The sequence below is a fragment of the Wasmannia auropunctata genome, unplaced genomic scaffold (assembly GCF_000956235.1).
Source record: "Wasmannia auropunctata unplaced genomic scaffold, wasmannia.A_1.0 LD335450.1, whole genome shotgun sequence".
Taxonomy (NCBI): Eukaryota; Metazoa; Arthropoda; class Insecta; order Hymenoptera; family Formicidae; genus Wasmannia; species Wasmannia auropunctata.
In genome coordinates, this window is record NW_012027440.1 from 36,320 (window position 1) to 52,832 (window position 16,513).

Here is a 16,513-nt window from a genome sequence, read left to right on the forward strand (position 1 = left end):
TTTATGAAGTTGTGACGTTTATACAATTTTGATTTATAGTAGTTTAAAGCGTGTTTATATATATACATATCTTACGCCTAGGATATCTAGATTTTAATCGATCAGCGAGCGAGGCTTGATTTTCCGATGAGTAATTAATAAACGGAATTGTTTTTTTAAATTTACCCTGAAAATCATGTTAATTGTGGGACAATATAGTATCTAGGCAAATTTTATTGTGCACTACAATAAATTTTACTGTATTTTACTACTGTAAAATTTATTGTAGTGCACAGTAAAATTTTCCTAAATACTATATTGTTCCACAATTAACATGATTTGCAGGGTAAATTAAAAAAAAAATTCTCTCCGTGTACTAAATTTTTCTCGAAAGCAATATTTTAGAATGTATAAGCCCTAATAAATTATGGGTATATTTTATTATAAAATATAATTTACTATAGGGCTACATTCCAAAACATTATTTTCGAGAAAAACTAAAAAGCTGTAGTTTATGTTACAGCTTTTTAATAAAAATTTCCTCGAAAGCAACATTTTGGAATGTATAGCTTAAAATTATATACTTATATATAGCATGTATTATAATAAAAATATTTGCAAGTACTAATAAATATACTTATTAGTACTTGTATGTACTTTATTACTGTTTCTCTTCGTTTGCGGTGTTGCACATCTCGTAGATGCAAATGTGCTTTATAATTTATACGCTCGTATGCTTCTTATAGGTAACGTAAACAAGAGCCGCCTTTTTGAGTGATGTACGAGTTACATTTGCACAAGGAACATCGTGCTTCCATCTTGAGTGCTCCTCCTGACTGTGGGCCTGATCGCTGTCAGTCATCCCAATTCCGATTTATTGTCTCTTGGAGGTCACTTGACGTGGGATGAAGCGAGACCATCGTTTTTTTTCTGTGAATAAAAAGAAACGTATGAAATCAATGTCTTTTCTACGTAAATCTTACATTCTATCGGTTAATTTTGTAAACAAATGTTTTTAATGTTGAATTTTTATATAAAATGTTAACATGTATTTGCAAAAATAAAGCTATTTATTCTATTAATATTGATAGACTATACACGATGATTTTAATAAGTTATACGAGTTACAAATCTTTTCAGGTTCTTACAGCAAGTTCAGGCAGAAACGAATTAATTTTATTCCAGTGTTAAGATTATTAAATGTGAAAGGATTTAAGTACAAAAACATGGTAGATATACATATTGAAATTCTCTCTCCCTTCCTCTACATTAATATCGATCTACGACAAAGCCACTGTGATAAGGTATTTATGACAAGGATATTCACGAAATTGGAAATTTCTTCTGGTTATCGGACGGATCGGCGATTTATAATATTAATTTGTAAGTTATGAAAAGGTTTGATTAATCAATTAAGATAAATTAATGATAATCGAAAACGTTTCAATTGATCGTTATTTGCTTATTTTACTTCGTAAAGCTTTCTAAAAATATATTGTTGAGACGTATGATAAATCTTTAATTTATTTCAACAATATATATATATATATTTATTATGTTGTTTAATGTATTCAGTTATTTTGTTCTGTAAGTAAATCTTATTTCAGTCTTGTTATTTATTTTTTAAAGAAAAAGCCCATTTCTAAATACATTTTGGCATAAGAAAGATGGAATCAGATAATCTATTCAAAATAGAAATTTAAGAAAAAGAATTTTAAGAAAAAGAAATCTGACAATGAAATCAATTTACATAAACTTAGATCCTGTTATATGTTGTTTCGATAGAAGAAGCTTTGTATGTAAAGTGATACATTATTATGAAGGGAAAATTTTATGCTAATTTCAAGTATTTTTTTTGCTAATAAATTAGTATCTTATTGCAAACAATAAGTGCGGTAAACGTTAAAAATCTATATTTAAATAAAAATTGTAAGTTAAATTTTTTATTTGATATTGAAGTACTGCTCTTCTTTGCACTCACCGCGCACTGTTTCGTTGACGACACGAGTAAAAAAGTTTCTTATGCGATATTGAAACCATTTTTACGGTCAAAGTTCAAGCTAGTCAAGACATTTATTAATGATCATCTTAATCGATGAAGATGGTGTAGTGAAAATTAAAATATTAAAATTATCTTGGTAGAAGGAACGAGGCAAAAACGTTTATTAAAATATAAAATTCATATTTAAATTGATAAAGTTTATACGTTTAATCTCTACACGTTTAAAATAAATCCCTTAATCGCACGCACATGTGACATTGAAGCCCAATATAAATGATCAATTTATACGATAAATTAATATAATAAATTAATAATTTATATGGAGGCCCCACGTCAAAAGAAACATTCTGATCTTTGTACGAGTTTGGGGGTCGAGCACGTGTTCGTTTCGCGCATGCGCATAAAATTCCGTCTTCGAGTGACTATCGGATCTGCCATCTCCCTCTGGCGACAGTCGCACGATGAGCGCGTCTGTCAAGAGTTGTTACATACGTAGCCTGGAGGGAACTGCTCCAACGAACGTCTATTTGCCGGACAACACTGCAATTTTTGTAGGACGCTCGCCGGAAACCGGCATCACAGACGTGAAATGCTCGCGGCAACAAGGTCGTGTAATCCTCTGAGAGTCCCCATGCCCCCTCGCCCCGCGTCGTTTTTTTGAAAATCGTTGACAAGAATTCACTTGAATACGTGACACTTGAACTTTATCTTCGCTTTACGTGAAAGAAAATTACATTGTCAGATTGTGCATAAGAATATTGAAAGATTTACTTTTCATGCTGACTTGATCTTTCAGAAGACTCCGAGTCCACTTTAGAGGTTAAGTTCAATTTCTCAATGTATTCATTATATGTACTCAATTGCAATACATTCGATGTACTCGATGTAGTATACTCGAATATATTCAATGTAGTCGATATATAATTCAAATAGTTGTTCAAAATATTAATAAGAATTAAATTAAACATTGGAAGACATGTAGTTTGCAAGAGGTTAGAATCAAGATTTTTTAAATTAACACTATGAGGGCAAAAAAATTATAGCAGAAACAGTTTTAGTCGAAATACAGAACAATCGAAACAGTGATAGAATAATGATAATGATATAACAATTAATTTTTTGCAGTATAATGAATAGTTTTTTGCCTGAAACCTTGCCTCAGTTAGTCTTATAAAGAATTCAAATAAATACTCCATGAAAGAAAACATGAAAGAAACATAAAAGACTCTTAAAGATTTAAATGTGCGATGGAAGGAATTGAAGGAGAGTTTGAGGAAATTTGAAAATTATTTGGCCTCCTTTTATTTTCAAGTTCTTGGCACAAACAAATACACTAATCTGTTTTCAACAGTTCGTCTATTTGCCAACTATGAGGAGGCTATCGTCACAGTTCAGCAGATTGGCCCGCACGCCTGTGGCTTTAATGGCTTCAAAACTCGGAAGGGTGTAAAATTTGTGGCCCGACACAATGATCGCTTGGAGCTGCTGTACGGCAAGCACGTTTATGAGATCGAGTTCAATCCACCGCCAAGCGTGGAACACTTTTCCTCGAGGAAGCGATCGTACGACTCGGAGTCGGAGGAAACCGAAAGCAGAGCGAAAATGTCGAAACTGGATAATTTCTCTGACGATCGCTCCGAAGAATATGACGGAGAAGAGGAAGAGAGATTACCTTCGAATGGTGTACACAGCAAACAGAAAACATTCAGCCCTGCCTCTTCTAGCACATCCTCTGAGCAGAGCAATGAAAGTACCTCTGCAAAGTGGGCCAGTGTTGATAATGGAAAATTGTTGATTTATAATTCCCCATCTGTTCAAAATCGAGAAAAGGTAGTTTCAATTGTCACATACGTTTAATTATACATTTTATTTAATATATAATTAAGTAATATTATAGTTTAAAAAAATATAACACGCATTGAATTTTTCTCAGCTGTATTTGTATACATTTTTAAATAAGATTTTTATGAACACTAAGTTTAAAAATAAATCTTGCTTTTAGGTGGCTGCGTATGATATGGATGGTACTTTAATAAAAACTAAATCTGGCTTGGTGTTTCCAAAGGACTGTAACGATTGGCAGTTGCTATATCCTGATGTGCCCGGTAAATTGAAGCAGTTTCATGCGAACGGATACAAAATAGTGATCTTCACGAATCAAGCAGGCCTCAGTGTTGGCAAATTCAAGATCAGCGATTTCAAGAGCAAGATCGAAAAAATTGTACAGAAAATCGGCGCCCCCATTCAAGTATGATATAATCATAATTAGAATTTTCACTATATAAATTACAGTTTCACTTATATTTGCATCATACTTTCTAGGTTTTTATTGCTGTGGGAAGGAGCGTTTATAGAAAGCCATCCATTGGTATGTGGGAATTACTGGAAAAAGAGGTACATAACAAATAATTTTAAATATACAAAATAATATTAAATATATAGAACGTCCAAAGTATCTACAAAGAATAGCAAAATATATAAAAGTCAAAGAAGTTTTTCTTTTTTATGTGTATATTAAACAACTTATATATATCTTTTGGAATTTCTTTCATAAAGTATACTAATTTTCCACTGTCAATTTAATTCGTACTTTATTCAGATATAAATAATTCTGATTCTGTAAGTTCTTTATAAACGTATTAGTTAATTATAAATATTTTATAAATATTTATTTGATTTCTCAATTGTCTGATTTCTATTTGTAATAATTCCGCGTTTATGTAATTGCAGAAGAACGGAGGCATTACTATTGACAAGGCTAATTCATTTTACGTTGGTGACGCCGCTGGTCGGCCAAAGAACTGGGCCTCAGGAAAGAAGAAAGATCATTCGAGTGCGGATCGATTAATGGCTTTGAATTTGGAGATCAAATTCGAGACGCCTGAGGAACACTTTTTAAAACACAAAACTCCGCCTTACGAGTTACCCAAGTTTAATCCGAAAAGTCTGTCGCAATCTGATGACATATGCAATCCTGCTGACGCGGAATTAACACTAAAACAACAAGAGGTAAACGATAATAACGAGCTTATTTGCTAAGCTTTGCATTTAAAATGATTTTTTTTGAAAATTAAATATTGAGCGAAAGAGAGAGAGAGAGAGAGAGAGAGAGAGAGAGATTTTAAGATTTAATAAAATTAATAAAAATTTTTTACATATACATATCTTATTTTTTTCGCAGATAGTACTTATGGTCGGCAGCCCAGCCTCCGGAAAATCGCATTTTGCAAAGAATTATCTAAAGGAATACGGATACGTCAATAGAGACACTTTAGGCAGCTGGCAGAAGTGCACTGCCGCAGTTCAGCAATACTTGAATCAGGAAAAAAGCGTAGTTATAGATAATACCAATCCCGATCCAGCATCGAGAAAGAGATACATAGAGGTAGCCAAGAAGTACAATGTCCCGGTCAGATGTTTCGTCATGACGACAAGTGTAGAGCATGCGAAACATAATAATAAGGTAATTAAACATGTTAACTACCGTCGTATGAGGAGATATTCGGAAAACTTCAATTGAATTATCGCATTACAGTTTCGCGAACTGACGGATCCAAGTCATGTTCCAATCAACGAGATGATTATAAACTCTTACATGTAAGTGAAATTTAGATATGTACTTGCATGCATTTTCCTAAAATCTCATATTATGATCATATTTTTGGGCTTTTTTTTATTAGGACATAGAATTCTTTGTCTAGTCGTTATCAAACTATTAAAACTTAAATAGACGAAAGTCACGAGTAGATAAGCCATTTTAATCTTTGGAATAAGAAAATATTTCGTGTAAATCGACACAACAAACACGATTCTAACGTCGTTATTTACAATATATAATATTTGGTAACTCAAATTCAATTTTAAATTACTTTCGTGTTCTGTGTGCAGGAAAAATTATGTGCCGCCAACTTTGAAGGAAGGCCTTAAGGAAATAGTGAAAATCAATTTTGTTCCGAATTTCCGTAACGAACAGGATCGAAGGCTTTATGAGATGTATTTACTCGAGAATTAAATTTTAGATTATTTAAACAAATAAATTCTGCATGTCAGGGATGTGTTCACACGGGTTACTCTGTGTCGCCCATATAAACTGGTCCGTTTCTCTGTAACGCCACGAAGTGGTCCTGTGCGAGCGGATCGACACTTTTTTGTACTACAAAATGACTCGTGTGAACGCGCTCTAAATTGAAATCCGTCGGCGCATTAATCTATTTTTAATATAATATAACGTTAGCAATAAACAATAATTATAATTTAGTTAATAATAAAAATATTTATTAGATCATCCATTGCACAAATCTATTTCAACTATTTAATCTAATATTTATTTTGATACAGCGGGTGTCGCAGAATTCGTAGAAAGTGAATTATTTTATACGACTCTTCAAATTTCGAAGATTTTAACTAAGAAATATTAAAAAATCCTTCAAAAGACAATTATTTACTTCCGTGAAAAATTCTTTATTTTGAACAGTTTGAAAATAATTAAAATTTGAAATTTTTTTAGTTTAAATTTCAAGGACTTCACGTAAGTTTTTTTATTTCTGCCAGGTTTGAGACACCCTGTTTAATTCTACATTTCTGTGAACAGATTGTAAATTTGTGAATTACAGAGTTCGGTGTTTCTATTCGATACTACTGTGTTTGATATCGTTTCAGATGTAAGAGAAGCCTTAATGTCTCTGCTGTGACCATGACCTTCCTAACTATTAAAATTCGAAATATAACAGCACAATGTGTCAGAAGCTGTTACAAATTGCACAAGCTGCTGATAAGATTAAATTGGCAAGAGCACATTAGGAGAGAGGAGCAGTCTTGAATTTTGCATTCCACGAAGGTCACGGATTTTTTTTTTAGCCGAGAACAACAGAGACACTTCTCGCGAAGCCGGTAGCCTCAATAGAGGGTTCTTCCCCTTCCAGATTTTTCAGTTGCTTTTCATTGTTGGGCATCCCCTAGCTCGTCGGCCCCGAGCGCTTGCGTGCCACGTGATGTAACGAGAACGGCGCGACGGTCAATGCGGGCTCAGTGCCCGCGCAGACGTCGTCCCGGTTAGTCGTCTTCCCCCGCTGTTTCATTTGCCTTGTGTACGCGTGTGTATGCGTGCGAGCGTGTGCGTGATGAATTTGTGAGCAGGAGCAAGGTGAAAACTCCCGATCACGTGTGTGACGAAGAAAGGATCATCAAGTGAGTAACAACACACAGTTTAAACGGGGAGCTCGACCGGTCGAACAACATCTGCGGTACTTGAGAATGACGCGACAGATCAGTCTACGATCAATTCTTGATCTGTAGTGGAGTCTGCCGAAAATAGTTCTGTCATTTCTTGTCGTACCGCGGCACTTTTCTTCTCTATGAATCGCGGAGTAATGATTCATAACGTGGACCGTTATTATGCATAATAAATATGCATAATAAGCATATAAACCGTTTTTTATAATAATCCTCCATAAATCTTAATTGTATAAAATTTATATAAATTTAGTTATTTTGATTTTTATAATATCTGCAGTCCACGTATATTTATCTCTGTAGATGAAATTATCTCCTTTTAAAAACGAGTTTCAATAAGAAGCAGATATATATATATATATATATATATATATATTTACCAGAAGATTTTTGAGTTTACAATTTGTTAAAGTTTCTCAACACGCGTTAGATGTCGATCTTTTTTCTCTAAATACTTTTTTTTCGCAATCTTCGGTACTCTTGAATCTTGATGCGATTATAATTATGATGCGAAAATAAATGAGGGATGAAAGATAGAACCGGTAATTTTCAAAGTATACTTTGATTTTGTTTTTATTACTGCTACAGTTCCGGAGAAATCCGCTTCAAATTTTTTTTCAGAAAATTATGTCCTCAAGAGAGAAAGTGCTTGATGCATATTATTTATATTTATTAGTTTCTACATCACGTAACTGAAATACAAAAAATTTTTTTTACAAAATGAAGTGACTAATTTTATTGTCACTGATTAATATTACGCTATACAATTGTTTCTTTTATATTATTACACGGAAAAAACAATTTTGCTGAATCCAGATCTGAAAATAATTTTTGCTCAATAATCAAAATAATTTTATACGAAAATCAAAATGATGCTAGAATATCAAAACGTTTTATAGCGATGCTTATCAGTTTTAACATTCCAGCAAATTATTTTGATGATTCAACAAAAAGTTATTTTCAGATCTGTATTTAGCTAAATTTTTAGACCTCTTAACATAATCGTTCTTTCCGTGTACTAATATTATTATTAATATTAATATTACTACTATTACTATTAATATTACTGCTATTGCTGTTGTTACTGCTACTATATATGAATATCGCAGATGTGCTATGCTTAAAACACCCGGTATATTAATTACACTCGTATACGCGCAATCGTTATTCGAGCGTAACTCGTCTCTGCTGAATATCTTCCGTTCCTCGTGCAATTCACGTCACAGCAGGATTGCGTCACAAGTCAAGTCACTTCGCGAATGATACTCACCCTCGTCACGATGCGTTTTGAACGCGTCACCGTTCACTGAGTGTCTCAAAATACCCCGCGCGATGCACGCCAACATCATCGGGAATAATGAATGCTCGTATTGTTGATATCGAGCTTCTTTGGCATCTTTAACACTTCGTAACATTAAATGCTTAACACGAAGACACTTAGATATTTTGATTTGAATAATGTAATTCAAGTTTAAATGTGTCTTCGAGTTGTAAGGACTTTCGACCGTGATGACTCGTCATTTAATAGAACGTTTAAAAAAACGAGGAAATCAAAATGAAGAATGAAGATTATAAAGAGTAAATAAACTGTGAAGAATTAAACCAAAGAAAAAGTGAAGAAAAATTTTAAATTGAAAAAATACCCTTGCGTATTTAAAGATATAATTACATAAATAAACCACACGAGAAAGTAAATTAAATTATTTTTACTTTTTAATATTTAAATAACACTCGATAATGTAATTTAACATCCTTGACACGATTAACGTTGTGAAAGCTATTTAAAAAAAATCAGGAAAGAAAAACAATGTTTAATCAAACTGTTTGCTTTACAAATTACTGTACGCACGTGTTCATAAATAATATTTAATTGCAATGGAAATTTCCTTTAATACACTTCGCGCAAAAGATATTCTTCCTTTGTAAACAGCTATCCATTTAGCGGCTATGAAAGGAAGTGATGGAGAAAAGATTCGGGGAAACAAATCTTAATTTAGCTCTCTTTTTCTTTATCTTTATTTTAGGATACAAAAATAGACATTTGCAGGTGTTCGTGAAAGATATTTTTGTACATTTGATGTCAAGAATACTTTGTCACGTGAATTGCAATTTATTTTAAAATACTCATAACATATATTTAAATAATATAAAAATAATATTTTTTATATTATTTCTTTTGTTTTTTAAATACAAATTTAAAATTTAGTTACATAGACGTGTTTTTTTAATCACTTCTGTTACTGTGCTTAATTCTTTCTCGATTTAATAAATGTATGCAAAAATTTTAAATCTTTTCATACGTTTTTACTTTAGATTTATAACAACATTTGTGCAATACTTAAACATTAAACTATTTGTCTTTGTTTTTGTGACTTTCTGCCATCACACGAGTAAATTTCGGACTTCTTTGCGAAAAAAATTTTTGTTTTAGTTACATCTCGAAAGTGCTTATGAGTTAATTTAAAAAATGCCGCATCATAATAAGTAATGATAACTTGAAGGCCAAAAGTCTATAAATGTAAATGTTTGGATTCGTAACAATTCGAGATTTCCGTCTATAAAATCTTTCCTCAGAAACTCTTGAATAAACGTTCCTAATTCTTAAAAATAAAAATCTCTATATTTTATGGAGTGAAATATTAAAATGCTATAAAAGCTAAAAAAAGATGCATTTTCGAGATATATATTCAACTCTCGACTCTCGAAAAAAGTACGAGATTTACAACTCTCAGAAACGTGTTTGGATTTGTAATGACTCGAGATTTTCGTTGCATATTCGCTTTTAGCCTTCTAAAACGCGTTGACCTTCACACATTGGTTTCGCACATATGATCGTTTCTAAATGCCGATAAGCTGATACAGAGCTGTTTGCTGTGCGTAGCGCATATCGCGCGGTTCCCATCCGAGCTGGCCTATCCGACCATATACTATGCATACAATTCCTTTCCACGATTTGAATTCTCGGAACTTTTTCCTGGATTCTCCCGAGTCTTATCTTGTTAGATACTGAAAGTCATTCATTCAGAATTAGATTGTCTCGATTCTCGAAAACCCACGTCGATTGCGAGTGACAGTGTCAAAAGAAGTTTTTGAAAAAGTTTTCTTTGACTTCTTTTATAAATTTCATATTCTCACATTCGAATTTTCCGATTCTTCTTCTTTCAGTAAAAGTCGCTTCTCGTTGCGTTTCGTATTTTTTTAAGATCTTCTATGTATATGAACGATTGCTTCAAAATCTCATTTACTTTGAAATATAAAGAATTCGATAACAATCTATGCTCGTTCAACCTTTACACGTGCCGTTTGCATTTAAAGGGTATTTCAACACTGGCTGAACATTCAAATATACAAGCGTCATATATGAAAGATGGTTTCCCGAAAAGTCCCGGATCTTACGTTGCTCTCCCAAAACACCGGGAAAAATCGCGAGTTTTTTCCATTCCAGAGACTCGCTCGTTCAGCTGCGCGAAGCGCAATGAGTCATGATCAGACAGTGTGTATGTGTATGTTTTAGTAAAGATTACGTATCACGCGCCGCTGAACAATTGACCCGACGATGTCTCACGAGTTAGGCTTCACTGAAGTTATTTAACACACAACGCGCCTTTGTCTCGATGCATTTAATTATCTCTTAATTGGTTTTTCAGCGATGTCGCGATACGGAACGCATTCGATTCTAATAGTGATACAATCGAGAGGTCATATTTTTATTGCTTTAATACTGAAGTACATTCAAATGATAAGATTTTGAGTAATTAATGAAATGATTGAAACAATATCGACTACAATGGAGTTGATAAATACATAAATATAAGATAATAATAATTGAAGATAACTTGATTATTTTTAAAGTAATCAATTAATTTTTATTTTATGTTATATTTATGTCATAAATATAAAACTGTTAAATAAGCAGAAATTAATTTTGCCCTCTTTAGTTTAATAATATCCAGTGATAAATTAAATATTAAATATTAAATTAGCATATTTTTTATTTAGTTTATTTAGATTTGAAAGGTCTTAAATTTGTTTTAGATAAATATCTGCCATGTCGTACACATGTCCAACATTTCTCTTATTTACGCTATGCCATGTTTATTTATGTTCCGTTTTAACACTCAAGTAGTGTGAAATAACATTTACATGTTTTAAACGGTTCGTTCAAATCGAACGGTTTATTTCGACGTTGAAGCAATTTCGTCGACGTATACTTACAACTTTCAACGCCGTTCTGTCCATACATACAGTTTTCGATGTTTTCTTTGATGGCCAGAAGAAATGTACGACATTCACGGGCTTGTTTATGCGCCACTTTCTCATCCGAGAACGGTCGATGTTTTATTGACGAACCTCATTGATCCTCTCGCATCATAATTTTAATCGCCTATTTCAGGAATATCCGTGTATCCATTTTTTCAATCGTATCCATAACAATAATCGCCGCGGACCCCTGCGAATCTTTTAAAATTGTATAATTGTGTTTAAGTCCACGGGGATTCCCGAGAGGAAGGATTCCCCGGGGAGGATTCGCCTGGTTACGGCTCTGCCCGGTGAATGATTCCGCGACATGCCGCGTGAACGGTTCTGCGAGCCGCGGTTCTATTGCGGAAACGGCCGCGCATTATATAACTCCGTTACTACTCCGCGCCCGCGCGGCCGCCAATTACTCTTTCTTTAACCATTGATCTAACATACAGCTCAGCTCGACATACATATATATATACACATATACGTGTGCCGTTGTCATGCGTTCTTCCGCGGACTCCGCTCAAGTTCGGCTGCGTTTAGTGCTCCTACTTCTAGATTAATTCCCACAAGCTGTGTTCTATGTATGGGATAACATGGATGCTTTGGATTTTAGTGGCGATGGTGACGATGATATCAGGCTGATATACTTATTTTTCAGTATCTTCAGTGAAGAAATGAAGAAACATAAATCATGCTCATGTACTTTTGACTCTCGCACTATATCTTCATTAGATCGTCATCATAAGCATCATTATAACTATTAAATTACAACTTAACTGTGCCGTCTCTTCTTTTAACAATATATTTAAATATACATTATTATGTAATTATTATGATGTAAAGTGTGCAATACATATATATACCACATCCGAAGATACATTCGCGCTGCACTGATGGCGCGACCTGTGTACATTATACGTGGTGATCATTCCCGCTATTTGGATCACGCGGGCAAAAATTGGCTGGGAACCCCGCATTATTCACGATCAACACAGACGCTTATCAGGCAGCGAGACTCCGTATTAAAAATGTATATCGAGGAAACTTTTTGCCATTTTGCCTTGACACACGCGTTAATCGGATTTGCATAACGCGTATTGTGACTCGTGTGTGGCAAGTTACAACATTTCACGCGTTTAAACGAAACGACAACGGCTCTTTGTAATCGCGATTGTTTGTCAATACATATACATATGTTGATTGAAATGTTTAGGATGCGTCACAGTATCTTTTTCTTACTTACAGTCTTTCTCTTACTTTTTTTTTACTACGTTTTCTAATTTTTTTTTCATTATACTTCGCTCACTGCTCGCAGCAAAACGACTCATATCTTGAAGTACATAAATTCTTATCGGCGAAGTGTTTATTCGTCATATTATCGTTACGGTTTTGCACGTGGAAAAAAAATGATATGAGACATTCAAAAGTAATGCCAGAGTAAAGCATATACAAAGTCCTTGGCTCACAATCAGCCTTGCATTTATTTCGAATTTATTCCTCGTATCTTTAATATTTTCAGTACATCGCCCATGACATAGGAATTCTCAATTCATCAATTGCACGTTGAAGGAAAAAGTTTATCGCACTAATTACAGATGATCGCCGTTTTAAATAATTACGTTTTAATTACGTCGAATTATACCTCAAATAAAAATAAAAATAATTAACGATATAACGAGAATCGAGAACCTACTTCGTAGGTGGTCTGCAATTCGCGTTAGAGGTCAGACTAGAATTCTAATTATTATTTTGCAATTTTACATGTATAAGATAAAAAATATTTAAACAATTAAAATATAAACGTGCTTAAAATATACATATATTAAAGTATATATATGAGAATATAAAACTAAATGTACATATATGTATATTAAATTTAATTTAAATACACAAGTAATGATACACGAATACAATATAAAATATATATTAAAATTCAAGCACACCTTGAAATGTACAGTTGATAAAGTTTTACATAAATAGAATTTTAATTTAAAAATTCTGACGGACGTACTATAAACGGCAATGCCAAGGCAGACATTCTGATATTTGCACTTTTTATCTATGTTGGCTTTATTTTTCTATGCTTAATTGTTCGAGTCGAATTGCTCTCTGCAATAACCTTCAGGTCACGCGGGAAGCCTTATCATCCCACTATCACGCTGTGCATATCATATTCTTGAAAAACACCTTAAGAGAACGTGATACTCTTAGTAGTGAACAAAAGATGTTTCATCAGCCACTGCCTTCGATCGGTAGAATTTGAATTATGCAGAAATATTAGAAATATTCCTGTAAATTACTTTGAATTAAGATTCTCGGCATTATATGTACCAAATGCATTCCTATAGTCGATATTACATATATTTTATAAAAGTGTATTTATTTTACACAGTGACATATTGTATATTTTTTATTTATAAACATTTTTTATCTTAATTTTCAATTATCTTCGCGCTTGCCGACGCCTCGGTGAAACAACCGTTACTTCGCTTTTCGTTTCGGTTCAGCTAGACCTGTGAATTTACACATTAAGTCCGAGCAAGATCAGATTCAGACATTAGTCACTCTAACTGACTCTACACAAGTATTATAAAATAAAAGAAGTAGATACTAAGTTCTAGGTCAAAGGCAGTCCACAATGATAGTTAAAAATTCTGGTTTCCTCCGGTAAACCCTTAAAATTCCTTCGTCATTATATAACAGAATAAAACAGAGCTCCGTAAATTGAAATCCATAAAATCAGAGAGACAAGTATTTCGCGCTGCCTTTTAAAGCAGCTTAATTAAGAAAGCAATAAAGCTGCTTTTCGTTGCCCTCTTAATCTTTTTAGCATTGCATGCGCGAACATTAAAAAAAATTAAATTGCACAAATGTACTAAGTTGGAAAATTTAATTGCACGTGAAAATACTCCGGGACAATTTCGTGTGGGAGATATTAAAGAGTTTTTTATTTAAATATATTTCCGGGAGATAATAAAGTAATTTCCCAAGATTAGTTTAATTACGACAATTAAACGAGGATACTTTAATTAATGATAATTAAAGATAATGACAAAACGTAACATTATCTTTATAGATATTTTATTGACGCTATTATTTCACACTCAAGATCATAGATCAACTTCGGTCAGCGACCGATAAACTCTGTATTTTCCTCGCGTGTTAAATGGTTTTCCCTATAAAGCGATACTGTTTAACAAAATATCTACTTTTATTTCCGCATGAGGAAATTTCCGCATAAATCTGGAAGAGCTTTGATAACGATGCTTTTGTACAGTATGTTACTAAATGAATCGTCCATTGAAATAATTATTAAATCTTGATTTTGATTAACGCATAATAAAATATTACATGCCTTCTGACTTACTTTTTAAATAATATAATAGATTGTACAATCATATTATATCGTACGTTATGCTATATCACATTTTTAATTTTTTAATTTAATTAACCTTTTAATTTTTTTAAATTTTAATTTGATGTTTGAAATTTTCCAATTTCTCTTCTTTTCTTCTTCTTTTTCTCTTCCTCTCTTTCTCCTCTGTCTCTCTCTTCCTTTCTGTTTCTTTTTCTTTCTCTTGTCCTTTCTCATTGAATTTGTGACTCTACTCTCTAAATTTTCTGGAGTGAGATTCACTCCAAAAGAGTGAAAAGTCACTTCAGAAAATTTAGAGAGTAATATTCTCCAATTTTCAATTTCCAAATTCTTTTTATTTTTTATTCTAATTTTGATTTTGTCATATTTGCCCATGCAGAAATGATCGTTCGACATTTATGAACATCAATTCGACATCAAATCGATGTCTATAGACATGAGCATTGCCTAGGTCTAAGTTTTTATATTTGAAACTTGATCTCGATTCTGTTTTTTTTTTTTCAATTTTATCTTAACTAGAAACAAGGAGATAATCGATTGACGGTGATTTAATCGCTATGTTAACTTCATTATTTCGACAAATGGTTGTAGCACGTGTAATGTCGTGATTGTACGACCTTCTCTGTGTTATTTGAAAAGTGACACAGCAGACAAATAAATTACGTGTAGCCAGATAAGGCCGGAACGGTGGAGGCAAATAATACAGACTCCTTCTCTTCAAACGCAGATTTACCAAACGCGTACCCGAAGAATCACTTAATTATTTGGATCCTGGATCGACAAGTTGATCGTCCTCGTTTCGCTGGAGCGGGCCTATAATCGTCAGTGGTCACTAACGCGCACACGTGTTTCTTTCTACCGCGACAATAACAGACGGAACTACAAAAAGACCATTTTTTTATACCAGAGGAAAAGTGACAACTTAGCAGAGGAAAAGAGAACAACTCAGTAAGTCGTAATATTATCTCCAAAGTTATTGCTGAAAATCAAAGGAATTGTTACCTATAACCGCATTATTATTTGTATTAAAAATAATTATTATCAAATAATAGTAGCATGACTTCAATTACAATCATGTAATTGATCTTTAAAAGATACACTAATCGTTACTTGTAAAAATCGTTAGATTCACGTACGGCTGAAGACTGGAGGGAGACACTCGAAGAGATAAATCTCGAGAACACCGACAGGTGTTTGCACGAGTATCGATGATTGATATCTTACTCCGCCCTCAAGAGTACTTCTCATTGAGAATTCGCATTGAGAATTCGCGATAAGATTAGCATCGATCGTTCGCGGGAGGTGGCGATATTTGCAAACAGTTGATACGGGATATGTGAAGTGTCAATTTCAATCTGATTTACGATCACATGAGGAGATCGCCGATTATACCGGGTGGCTGACAAATCTACATGCGTTCAGAGAAGAATCTTCACATTGTTAACAATTTGTGACAATCGAGGAGAGGATTCTGAAAATTATTACAATAGTGAAGGAATTCTTCTTTCGTTTGCGCGAAAATAAAGGAGCGATTATTCGACGCAAAAGCGTCGGAGTGTGAAATCGTTGATTAACCCGATAAATTAATTGAGTGCTTTTTAACCGTCGAAGTGGCAGCTCGCGACGAGTTAATGCCGCGTATAAGGACCGATGGATTCAACGAAGATCAAATCGAA

At 33.4% G+C, this 16,513-nt stretch overlaps 2 protein-coding genes and 1 long non-coding RNA gene across 3 annotated transcripts in view; all 3 read left to right on the top strand.

The window, feature by feature from the left end:
• LOC105456971 (glycine-rich protein DOT1) overlaps positions 1–1,049 on the top strand; it is a 13,971-nt gene extending 12,922 nt beyond the window's left edge. Inside the window, exon 10 of the transcript XR_975314.1 lies at positions 726–1,049. The gene's annotated coding sequence lies outside the window, so the exon portion shown is untranslated. The remainder of the gene's footprint in view (positions 1–725) is intronic.
• A 1,360-nt stretch (positions 1,050–2,409) lies between these two features.
• On the top strand, positions 2,410–6,131 carry LOC105456972 (uncharacterized protein F21D5.5). The gene is made up of 8 exons (XM_011701361.1): positions 2,410–2,587; positions 3,333–3,811; positions 3,984–4,229; positions 4,304–4,375; positions 4,712–4,990; positions 5,163–5,444; positions 5,517–5,578; positions 5,870–6,131. The coding sequence occupies exons 1-8, from the start codon at positions 2,443–2,445 to the stop codon at positions 5,991–5,993; spliced, it is 1,689 nt and encodes a 562-aa protein (XP_011699663.1). The 5' UTR covers positions 2,410–2,442; the 3' UTR covers positions 5,994–6,131.
• Positions 6,132–7,014: 883 nt separating this feature from the next.
• On the top strand, positions 7,015–16,505 carry LOC105456974. Its single transcript, XR_975315.1, has 3 exons — positions 7,015–7,168; positions 15,565–15,785; positions 15,964–16,505. It is a non-coding gene; the product is annotated as an uncharacterized LOC105456974 (long non-coding RNA).
• Positions 16,506–16,513: the final 8 nt, after the last annotated feature.